General features: G+C 46.4%; 1 protein-coding gene across 2 annotated transcripts in view; it reads right to left on the bottom strand.

The window, feature by feature from the left end:
- Positions 1-12780, bottom strand: part of LOC119436854 (GRIP and coiled-coil domain-containing protein 2-like) — a 213243-nt gene that overhangs the window by 13667 nt on the left and 186796 nt on the right. For both annotated transcript variants that reach the window (XM_049660037.1, XM_049660038.1), the window contains one exon: positions 4369-4509. In XM_049660037.1, the coding sequence (XP_049515994.1) occupies positions 4369-4509 (141 nt within the window). The remainder of the gene's footprint in view (positions 1-4368; positions 4510-12780) is intronic.

Raw genomic sequence — 12780 nt, 5'->3', positions numbered from 1 at the left:
TTGGTGTTTGCAGAGCAGATGGCAAAATATGCCATACGACTCCTAGAGTTAAAAGCATCACCGAAGCGTCCCATAAATATTAATATTTATTATGAAACATTTGCGCATGCAATTATCAACGCAAATTGCAAGAAACAAACAATTTAGAAGAGATGGTTATCGAAAGCGCAGTAAAATGAGCTATGTATTTAGAATACCAGTACTTATGGCAGAAATGAGATCATTATAAAAGTAACCACATTCACATAACTGTCGCCAAAGCAGCAGTTGATGATTGGCATGAGATCGAATTAATCTCAGTCACCATATCATTTCACCAAAATAGTCTGTATATAAAGTTAAAAAATGCAGCTATATGAGCTATATATTTAAAATGCCAGTTCTTGTGGCAGAAATGAGATCAAAGCCGATAAAGCTGAGCATCCCAATGTAAATGTAACCAGTCACATATCACAGTTGCCACAGCAGCAGTTGGTAATCAGTATGAGATCGAATTTCCCAGCAACGTTTCGGAGCAGGTTTGGAGCAGTTACTAACAAAAGCGACAGTTTGGAGCAGCATGTAGCAGCATTCAGTGGTGGTCCAGCCAGTTGAAGAATTGGAGCAATTTTTGGAGCAGGAAAATAGCTGTTTTGTAGCAATTTAGGAGCAGCCACATTAGCATTTTGTAGCAGAAGAAAAGTAAGTGCACGACATTTGGTGCAGTTTATTACTACTACACAATTGTTAAGTACTTCTTTAGAGCAAATGGACACAAGCAAGACAGACCGACGGAGCCATTTAGCTCGCGTGCCCAGAGCAGAAAATGTTGCTAACAGTCTTTACTTGCCTATATAAATAGCACTTGTAGACTACTGAGAATAGTTTTATGCAATCAGACATAATACAAAAGCGATTAGAAATGCAGGAAAAAAATTTTGTGCAACAACAATGCCTCGCCGCAGGCCCGAGGAGCCGACGCTCGATGTGCTTAGTTGCGCAGTCCAAAGTGCCGATGCGTGAAATGCCTAGCCGCGGGCCGAGGAGTCGACGCTCAATGCGCTTAGTCGTGCAGTCCCAAGTGCCGATGCGCAAAATGCCTGACCGCGGGCCGAGGAGACAACGCTCAATGTGCTTAGTCGCAAATTCCCAAACATCCGAGTGCTGAAAGTTTTAACTGCGTGTCCGATCGAGGATTCCGTGCGCAAAGCTTGGTCACAAAGTCTGCGTCGCCGATGCTCGCAATGCTTAGCCGTGGGTCTGTGTGCAAACGGAGGGATCGGCCATGCCACTGCGATGTTCGCGTAGCGCCCAAGGCAAAGGTGGCGCTTTGGCACACTTGGCGCAAGTTGCACTTCGGCGGGTGCAGCAAGGTGCAGACGAGTAGAATTGTAGCAAAATGGCGCAAATGGTGCAGTTGGACCACCACTGAGCATTTCTCTTTTGGCGCAATTAGAGCAGCCCTTCCATCACTAGGATGATATCAGTTTTAAGATATTCATTCCCAAAGTGTGCGATGAAATACATGGGCGTTCCAGGTGTTCTCCCGTGCTTCAATGCATAAAACGGCATTTTAGTAAGTGGAACAAAAGTGAATTTTTACAAGTTTGATGGTGCATATCTCGAAACCGGTGCCATCCTCAGAATTTGTTCCAAGTGGATATACCTTGCAAGCTCACTGGCTATAATTCATAATTTACCATATGTGCTGTAAAGTAATTAGGTCAAAACTTCATTAGTAAATTTGTGTTTATTATTTGATGACGCATTCCAATTTCTCACACAAGTACCATTTTTTCTGGTGTACAAATTGCGCTCCCCACTTTCCGGAATTTTCGAAGGAAAAATTGGTATGTAAGACGCACGTGTCTAAAAGGTGCACTTATTGCAACTTAATTGGCATGATGAAAGTGATAATGTTGTAGACTTATTGCGAAATGTCATACTGACTCATCTCGAGGCACTAAATTTCGTTTAAAAAAAAATTTACGAGCTGCAAATTCTAGCAGACTGGAAACTTGAACCAACACCTACTCTTAGGTGTAAGAAACCAACATTGATTGCACTTCACTCATAGCCATCAAAGGCTTCATCCTCCAATGCATTGTCAAAAAGTTCAGTGACTTCGGCTGGCAGCATTGCTGGGCTACTGTCTCGAGTTACCGGTTGGGTTGGCCTCTGAATAACTTTTACACAAAGTTGTAAGCATCTTGCAGCATGTCACTGGCATTGCCTCTGCAGCATGGCATGCTCGCGATGAACACACAAACAACGATCACATCACGCTTTGTATGCCTAAGCATACAAAAGCACAATAGCCAGCAGAAACCGGAAACACTGAAACTACTGCTGAACTACTAGGACTTCTCGCACGTGCGACTGATAATGCAGTAGCGGGATGTATTCGTGGAGTCTCCTGGGGGGGCTTTGTTGACGTCTTCAGTCGTGTCAATGTATCTAGAACAACTTCGATGCACCTTCAAGATCGAAGCAATAATGGATAAACCTTTCAAATGCCAAACACATTGCTTTGGACTTGGATGTAAGCTCATGCAAGCCATTGTTAAGGTCTTTCAAGTTGCTCGGAAAAAGTAATGTCGCATGCGAGCTGCTAGAGGCTTACTTTAGTCGTCCGGATGGCGATATGCATATCAGTGTTTGAACGCATTTGGTGGTCGTCACTGTGCACAGGCCTAACAATGTGGAGGAAGTGGTTTTTCTTTTTACTTTTGGGATTTCATTGATACGAAGTAATCAATTAATTGCGTAACAGGCTATGTGGCCCAAAGAATGATCAGCAAAACCAAATTTGACGAGTGCTCGAGAGTGCTCATTTGACCACCTGTTTCTGAAATGCCTGCAGATGCCTGCTTAATCAAGGAAGTAGAGAGGGGAAGAGAATGCTTTACCCATCTGATGAACTGCAGACATTTATCACAAACATAGAAAACATGTTACGTACAGTTTCAGCAAATTAAAACCAAATGGCATATTGTTGATTTCTGCGTCGACAAGGAAATAGACTCGCTCTAATTGGGTGCGCACGACACTTGAAAGGTGTCACTAACAACCTCATCAAGTTCTATGAAATGACAAGGCTGCATTTCCTTGTAAAAGCAGAGAACAAGGCAAAACAAGGCAAGCGGCAGCGAATGCACTATTTGAAGCTTCGTATGTGTGTATGTGTGTGCCTCGAAAAGTAGGAACTCTGATTATCTTTACTCACCAACCACTGAAATTTCACATGATAGCCAGAAATTTAACGGCTGCGTACTAAAAAAAAGAAACTATCCTTAAAGGCTGTATATTTTTTTTAAAGAGTTAAACCCCGGAAGCAGCGTTCTGGTCATCTTTCTTGCAGATTTCAATTTATTACTTGCATCTGGCCGGTAAGCCCTGCTTCTTACTGTTACAGACAAGCGTCTAATTAAAACCATAAGTGGAATGGCGATGTTGAATATGCATATGATATTGGCCATAAGGCCAAAGCGCTAGCTTATTCGTGACGCACCCACCCAGCTTGCCACGCAAGTAGGAGATCTAAGTAGCGACAGCAGCACTGCTGCTGCTGACATAAATCTGCTGCTACGCTTTGCGGCAGCCAATCCTTCCACCTCTCCTCCTAGCCACTATAGCTGAATGTAAGGCATCACATTCCTCCAACATGATGTCCCACTCCTTTCAAAGGAGAGGACAAATTACTGTTTACAATTTTTTTAAAGCTTCACGGACGTCCTTCAAACCACACCCAGTTTTTACGATTTATATAAGGTGTGCACATTGCATGCTTGCTATGTATAAATGTTCTATAGTGCTCCCCTTACTACTCCCAGTCCTTTGTGGGCTCTGCAAGGTCTCTTTAAATTAAAAAAAATAATAAGAGCTTCTGTGTCATTGTAGCTAGATTTCTGGCATAAATTTACAGCACTTCAGCTTGTATCTGTGCAGCAAATAAACAAAACAAAAGATTAAGCCAGCCTCTGTCCTATTCCTTCCACCTCTCTCCTGTGTGCTGCCAATGTGAAAAATAAGTTTACAGCTTACTATAGTAAACTTCTTTCTTCATGAGGGAATTTGTTCCCAAAACACGCCCATTCTCTATGTCCATGAGTGGGCTCCATTTGAGCACAGGCCACTGCATTCTGTGCCTCAACAGGTGCAATTGTGCATCCAAAGGGTTTCTTACCTTCATGAAAATGTTTTTCAAGTACTCCATGTTATTGTGTTTTTGTCGCTCTTGGTTTCGCTCAAGCCGTCTAATCTCTTCCTTGAGCACTCTGTTCCCAAAACACGCCCATTCTCTATGTCCATGAGTGGGCTCCATTTGAGCACAGGCCACTGCATTCTGTGCCTCAACAGGTGCAATTGTGCATCCAAAGGGTTTCTTACCTTCATGAAAATGTTTTTCAAGTACTCCATGTTATTGTGTTTTTGTCGCTCTTGGTTTCGCTCAAGCCGTCTAATCTCTTCCTTGAGCACTCGCACTTGCTCACTGAGTCGGAGGTTGCTGGATTCCGACTCGTTCAGCAACTGCATTAAATGAAACAAAAGGTTCACTAAAAAATATTACAATGGTGAAATGTTTCATAAAAACCTATGAGGAACTGCTTGACCAAGATGAAATGCCACCACAAGAAGCAAGCTGTTGCACATTTCTTGTTCTTGCCAACAAAAAAGTGAGATTTCTGAAAACGCCTAAAGGTAAGGTGCCTGAGATGTTTGACAGAACCCGTTAGCGTCATTTAAGCTGTCTTGCTGGACATTAGAAAAAGACAATTCTTAAATAGAGATTTATTTAACAAAAATATGCTAACACTATGGCACAAGAACTTCACAAATATACATGCCCTTCAATTGCTGATTCTTTTATCCCATGCCTTTTTTGCACATTTCTCTTCACAAAACCACACATTCTATAGGCATACCTACCAGGTTCACAGAGAAGACATTAGGGAGATCCGACGGGAAGGGGGGGGGGGGGGGGGGGGGGGGGGGTCCGAGTCGCACTATTTCTTGGCACTGAAGGCTGCTGGCATGCTTCTTCGACGAAATGTGCGTAGCAAAGTCGGATCTACCGCCGTGCGTAATGCAGATGTCGCAATTGCAAACAGTGTAAAATGCATGATGCTCACCTTTCCGCGGCACACAATACAGCCAAACTCTGTGGTATACTGCCTTAAAAAGACTTCAAGGTATTTCTTGCGCTCTTTACTCAACGCCATTGCTGACAACTACGTGAAGGACGCACTACACCATGCACCGCAGCGCCGAAGCCAACAAAGAACGTAAGAAGACTTCCGATGAGCGTGTGGAGCCAGCCTAGTGCTGCCTACAGGAATAACCGGCACCAGAAAGTGGAGAGAAACTACAGGGAGAATGAGACCCTAGCGCCACGCTTGTGATGCCCTTGGCAGCTGTGTAGACAATTTCCTTATGCGTAGATGAAAACGACGGCGGCGCTGTGTTCCCATAATTAGCAAAGCAGAAGTGATACTAGGTGCTTCAATTCTGCGCTTGACCGGCTACGCTTTTTAGACTCTTCACTGGTCACGATGTCAATCGGTGTCACGTAGCTCCGGCGCTATGTGGCCAGGCTAGGAGCCGAACACGGACGCATTTTCGGGAGATTTCTGTTTCGGCCGTACAATCGTACAAAACAATCAAAATTTGGGAGTCTCCCGGACAATTCGGGAGACCTGGCAGGTATGCATAGGCTTCCAAGGAGATGTCTGTGCCTGTCAAAGTTGTACATAGAGGTGCTCTTTTGGTGTTAACTTTTGCTGTGCATATATAATATTTCAGTGCACTGAATCTCTGCCGCCACTGCCAGCGCAGAGTTTCCTGTGACTAATGGCAAAGCACTGATGCAGACAAGTAACATGCTGGCTGGGAGCCAGGGAAGGCATGGTTTTCATTGAAAACTGCCTTTATCTAGCTTTCCCTAGCGCAGACTTACATGCATAGTGGCCGTGGCTTGCTGCAACATATTGACAACACTTTCCCCTCCTTCCCTTTAAGGGCAACTTTGGCGATTTTAACACGAAAGTGTTTTATGCCAGGCTCCACCGAAAATCTGTCCCATGTACAGTGCTCAGCGATTGAAACACAATACTCGGAACACATGGCGGCCAGTGATCTTAGTGCCACTGGTAAGTGCTGGGTGAACTTTGGGAGGGCAAAATGCAGTCACCATGCATCGCAAAGGCTCTCGCTTTCATGCAGATATAGAAATGCATCCATTCAGTGGCCAACGGTGGTGCAAAAAGGGCTGGCAGCCACACACTCCGAGTATTGCATTTCAATCGCTGAGCACTGCACATATGACACGAAATCATCATTATGCAAATCCGCAAGATGGCAACACTTTGATGTGTTGTCTACCTAATGGTCAGGCTATGAAACGAAAGAAGCCTGACCATTAAGCCCAGACCACACGTACGCTTGCAGACACGCGTAAGCTCGCGTCTATGCGCCTTGCGCCTGCCGCGCCTAGCGAGGAATGGTGGTTTGTAACCACAAATACATGCGACAGCGCGTGCTCACTGGCCTCACTCGTTTACACCTTGGCAGACGCCACTTCGTATTTCGTCGTTGACAGTGCTTCAAAATGCTTCGATATCTATAAACGTAATTGTTATATTTTTGGAGCTTTTAGATCAGCACAAAAAGAGAAGAAGAAGCACTTTCTTGCATGATATAAATCTGCTTAACTGAGAGTTGAATGTACCGCGCCATCGCTGCGTAGCCAGGCGTGTCGACGCGAAGCAGCCCAGGCGCGTGATAACTGAGAGGAGCTGATCACCGAGATCGTGGTGCGTTTCGACGTGTACGAGCCATGCCGCACCGTCTGCGCATGCATGGGCGCGCGGACGCTAGCTTGTGCGCGTTTGCAAGTGTACGTGTGGTCTGGCCTTTAGGCCTGGACACCCATAAGGGAAGTAAAGATGGTAACACTAGGAAGTGTCTTGTGGTCATACTTTGCCGTTGTGTGCCTACCCAATGGTTAGGAAATACCCATAGAAAGGTTAGCAAGGTTTGCTTTATTAAACAAACTGTGCTCTTGATGACATAAATTTGTTGCAATTAGAATATCCAAGTATCATTTGTTTTGTCCTTCAGTAATTTCGTAGACAACATTACCGACAGCCTGGACACCTATAAGGTGGTAAAGATGGTAGTGCTTGGAAGTGTCTCGCAGTCATGCCAAGGTCCATTCAAATGGTCAAGGCAAGGCCAAATGCGGTCTAGAACCAATTGCAGCTTTTTACATGAGATTGCAGCGCGACTACAGCTCGTGGGGCAAAACACCAGTCCATAAAAATTGTACATTCACACATCACTTATGGAAACACATTTGAAAAAGTACAGACACTAACGTTTCAATGAGAAAGTTTGAATTTACTGGCTGTTTGCTTCTATCCATGAACAATAACGGGTGCAAAACTACGCCAGCTTTCTGCAGCTCACTAATGGCAATGCGTGCTGGGATATCCAGAGGTGGTATTGCTTTAAAGAGACACTAAAGGCAAATAAGACAAGCTAGCTTAAGTGACAGAATAGTGCTCGATAATCTCTAAGGCGTCAATATTATCACGAAAAGAGCATTAGTAATCGAGAAATTGAGGTAAACGCAGGACACGATTAGACTCCCCCGCCACATTCAAGCACTTGCCCAATAACGAAGGCACTCCTCATTTAAATTCTGTCACTAGTACTCAACCACTCATTATAAAAACATGATTGTACTGCATTATAAGACGAAAGAAAATGCTACTTGTCCGGTGCTATTTCATTGTTAGAAACAAGAACTTATTGAAATTACCCTCGACAACAACGTGGGCAGTCGAAAGGTTTCGTTTTCGCTCAACTCTGCGCTGCCCCCACTTTTGCGTTTCAGTAGTTTTGGTGAATCCACCGCTCTGTCTCGGCTCGGTTTCTCCATGGCCACGCGGTTGCATTTTATCTAAAAAGCCATACCGCCGTCTGTCAGGCACCGTTTTACTCACCAATGGCAGCACCGATGGCATATACGACGTCACCACTCCCCGTTTGGGTGGCGGAAGACTTGAATTGTGATAAAGGCATTCAGACCCTTCAGATACATTTTTCTCAAAAAAATGTCCTTTCTTAGCACGAAACAAGCATTGCGAGGTTTCTGGAATGATATTACCCACCTCAACTTAGTATTTGCCTTTAGTGTCCCTTTAAGGCTCTAATGGCGCCAGAAGTCTCTTATTTGTAGTCATAAATAGTGATTGGAATATTCAGTCAAATCTCGTTAATTCGAACACGCTTAATTCGAACTTCCGGTTTATTCGAACTGACGCTGTGGTCCCGTCAAAGTTATGTGTATGCCTATGGGCGAAAACGACCGGTAATTCGAACGCGAAAGCATTCGCGACGGTTAATTCGAACATACGGCGCACCGACAATGCTCTCAGCAGCGCACCAAATCACGCGGCGGCGCCTCCGACCGGCATTGCTCCGACACCGTCGTAGAGCAAAATTTTAGGAGACCCCCCTCAACGCCGCGCGGAGAAAAAGAAAAAGAAATAATAACTATAATAACGCAGCGGAAATTTCACTCTCAAATGGCAAGGTCGCCGTTTCACCATCGCACCGGAGCACGCATGTACATGCCGACGCCTCAGCCCTCGCAGCGGCTGCGGCACAGAGGGAAGCAGCGGCGGAGGCCCAGTTCGGCCAACTTCCCGATAACGGTAGAAAACGAAACTTCAGGGAGCGGGCTAAGCTGGCGCCAGGCCGGCGTGAGAGGCGGCGGGCGCGCACGGAGACTGTCGAAGGTGGGGGAGCTACAAGGGAGGGCGAGGGGAGCCACCGTAAGCCACCGAAGCCACTGCCACCGAAGCAACGGCGTTGCCAAGGCCAAATCCGCTTCTCTGCCGCCCTCCTCCCTCACCTTCGACTGTTCTTCGCGCGCGCCCGTCGCCGTGCCGCCAGCTCCCTGAAGTTTCGTTTTCTGCAGTTATCGGGAAGCGAGCGTTTGCCGGCGTGGGCAGTTTCGTGGCCCTCGCTCGCGATGTGCTTGCGCGCCGCATTTCACGACTTGCACCGTTCGTGCATCGTGCATGAATACTTCAAAAATAAGGCCATCTTTTAATTCGAACTTCTTTTAATTCGAACAAATTTTCAGGCCCCTTCGAGTTCGAATTATCGAGATTCGACTGTATATGTTCATAAGATAGCTTTAGCTATGTGCCCAGTACCCGAGAAAAACTACAAGTGGCAGGCGTGCTATGCTAGTGAAGATAAGTGTGTTCGTGAATTATTACAAATAGTGTTTTCTGTTGACACAGAAATAACAAATGTGTGTTGGTACTACTACGGGTGCATGTATGTGGTGCCTAGTTTGAAATCTGGGTGAACCTAATACTCTGAATTCACGCGAAACAGTCAAGCCTCACCAGTGTAATACAGGCTGTTATAGAATGAGGGCTTTAAATACCCAAGGGTCATTAGAGAGTTTTAGAATAGGGGCCCCAAAAGTTTGGGGCCCCAAAGAGCTTTGCGGGTGTTAGTGTTGGGGCATGCAAGAGTGAAGAGTTTTAGAATAGGGCTTTGCGTTTGCGAATAGCGTCTTGCGCTTGCAGCGCCACTACGGTGTCAAAAAAAACTATTATAAATATTAAAATAAACTATACCATTTTATGATAGGAAGAGTAATTTTGACTTTCGTGGTTTTGCGTTTAATTACAATTGAGAGGTTATTGTATTAGCAGCAAGCGATTTGTTGCGCCTAATTTTGAGTAACCAACTTGATGTGCCTTCACCAGCCAAGCTAATCCACGTTAGGCCTACGAGCGATGAAATCGACAATGGAATTCGGAATCAGCGACGTCTAATGAATCAATCTTCATTACACACGTTAGTTGAGAGAAAACGATAACCGCAGTCACTTCTTCTAGCTTACGAACTTCACGCATTACCAAGAATCAAGCCGAGTTTGGTACTCGGAGAGCCGTCGCTTCGATGGGTGCCGCCATGTTTGTTGACGCAAAGCTTTTGGGTCTGCTTTTGGGGCTCCCGCTAAATCGGTGAAATAGCGTGCCCAACGCAAAACCCAAACGCAGCGTCTCGCGCATGCGCAGTGGTGTCGACGCTATTTCTTTGGGGCCCCAAAACGTTTGGGGCCCCTCCCCTATTCTAAAACTCCCTATTCACAGTATTCCGCATTGTGACGTGATGTTGTGGCGAACGTTCTGATTTGCGGTTGTACTGTTATGTGCTCTGTTTATGGCAAATTAGGGTGGCCTTTTTGGAGCACTCTAGAGGTAGTCATCTTTTACATGTACAGAGGGGTCCACTGTTAAAGGGAACACCGGAGCGCGTGACGTCTGCCGTCTGCTCGGCGCAACCGCCAGTCGGCGGCAGCAACGAGTGTCGCGCACGCGCAGTGAGCGCTGTGGGTGGTGCTCTTTCGTCGTCTGCTACAGCCAGCTGCCGCGCTTCGGATCGTGGCGAAGCAAGCAGCTAGCGTAATTCGTGTATGAACGCAGCCACTTTCCTTCCAGCTGGAATGAAAGTGACTGGATTGATGTATAATCAGATAAATGTCCTTACATCAACCGCAATGACCGTGCCGTCTTTTGTTCGCCTTCTCGTTTCATAAAGATTTTTCCGCCTCAAAAATGTTTTTTACTGTGCACGTCAATTCCCATGATTGAACGATAACTCATGTGGTAGCTCTTTATAAATTAATATCCTCGTTAAAGGCGCTTGTGGATTCTTTGTGCAGCCTAAGCACTGCAGCGACTCGAATGTGCAGTAGTACAAATGAGATGGGCCCTACATACGGAGAAGTATTCTCTAATATAGCTGTGCCACAAAGAGACATCCGTAAAAATGATCACGTTTGTCTTGTAAGCTGAAAGGGCAAAAATACCTGCTTGTCTGTCCCAAAGGACGGTCATTGAAGTCAAAGATGTCGCGGTAGGACTTCAATATGCGCCGCATATCGGCTGTCTGTGCAGGAAGGAGGTCAGATACAATCATCTTGTCAATATCACCGTCGATGAGATTGTGCAAGGAAGAGGAAGGAGTAGAGGATAAAGAAGTGTCGGTGACGAATGCAGAAACGGTACACTCATCGATAGAAGAAATGTGGCACAGAGTCATGCCGCCTGGGATGAGTTGCGTGCACCAGCTGAAGTTCAATATGGGTAGAGATGTGCGATTATCTGCAACTCTAATAAGGGTGTGAGGAAGTGCGGTTTTTTGGCGAATAAGACGTCAACGATCGCGGTCAAGATGTAATCGCCATCGGGAATGGGCGAACAAGACCGCAAGTTCACATACATAACGGCTTGAGGAGGTAGACGAACGTAATCCACTGAGCACAAGCGCGGTTGGCGTGTAGTAGGAGCGTCATGGTAGCACGGAGGGTCTAGCTGAAGCAAGCCGGTTCCACAGTCAATAAGGGCAGAATGGGCAGACAGAAAACCCATACCGAGAATGAGGTCATGGGCGCTTCGGTGCACACAGAGTCCAGGCCAGCATTGGAGAGCTCCTGATGAATGATAGCTTGGACTAGTGGCACTATCTGGGAGCTATGGTCACAGGTACGGCCGCACGTAGAAGCAGGAGACGCAGCGTCAAGTTCACGTCAGATGATCTTCTTCACGCGTTCCATGGTGAGCGGCGCCGACGGCTCAGGTACGTCTTCGCAGGACCACGTTGCTGCCGTGTTCGGAAGTCGAGCGCAATTATGGGCAATGCGTCGACATTTGGCGGCCTCAAAGCACTTGCACTCTTGGATGATAGCATCGATGGTGTCGCAGTCTTTGCAGATTAGCAGGTTGAAGGCATCATCTGCTATGCCCTTTAACACGTGGCCCACTTTCTCAGACTCCGTCATGCCATCGTCGGCTTTGCGGCAAAGGGCAAGCACGTCCTGTATATAAGTCAGGTATGACTCTGTCACTGTCTGTGCACGAGATGCCAGCTCCTTCTTTGCTGCTGCCTTTCTACCTGTAGACTTGCCAAACAGGGAACGCATCTTTTCCTTGTATGCATCCCAGCTCCCAATTTCGTCTTCATTATTCTGAAACCACACCTTCGCAGTTCCTTTGAGGTAAAATAATATGTTTGCCAACATGATCGTCTCATCCCAGTGATTATTCTTACTTGCATGCTCATACAGGGGTAGCCAGTCCTCGATGTTGACGTTGTCAGTCCCGCAGAATGGTGCCTGGGTCTTTTAGCTGAGCCAGGACGACCGTTGTCGTTGCAGCCTCCTCGGTGGGCGCAGACACTTCTTCCGCCATCGTGGATAAAGCCAAGCGTCGGCCACTGCGGAGCTCCGTTGTACCATGTGGGTACCCTACACCTCCCACCAAAATGCCACGGGGATGAGAGTAGCAAAAAGGGATAGGAAAATTATATTTACAAGATATATACAGAGAGACGGCTGCAGGCAAGATGGCAGAGCAACAACATGGGGCCGTATTCTGAAACGTTCGCAAAATCAGCGTGCGCGCTGATTGGCTGGTTGAGCAAAATTGCATGACGTCGGGCTCAACCACCCAATAAGCTCATCCAATTTTGCTAAAACAGCCAATCGGCGCACGCCTGAAAGCGAAAAAAGAAATTTCGCTAGGCGAACGTTTCAGAATACGGCCCATGGGCGCTGCTCCCGATCGTCGCATTCACCGTCTTGCTGGCGCATTCTTCTATGCTCGGCATAGCGCGTAACAATATTTTGCCTCGTCTAATTTTCCTTCAGCTTTGCAATGACTGGCTATCAGTGTGTGGCCATGCACTCACCGGCCAACATTAGAAAGG

The sequence above is a fragment of the Dermacentor silvarum genome, chromosome 1 (assembly GCF_013339745.2).
Source record: "Dermacentor silvarum isolate Dsil-2018 chromosome 1, BIME_Dsil_1.4, whole genome shotgun sequence".
Lineage (NCBI taxonomy): Eukaryota > Metazoa > Arthropoda > Arachnida > Ixodida > Ixodidae > Dermacentor > Dermacentor silvarum.
This window is presented reverse-complemented; position numbering and strand designations above follow the sequence as displayed.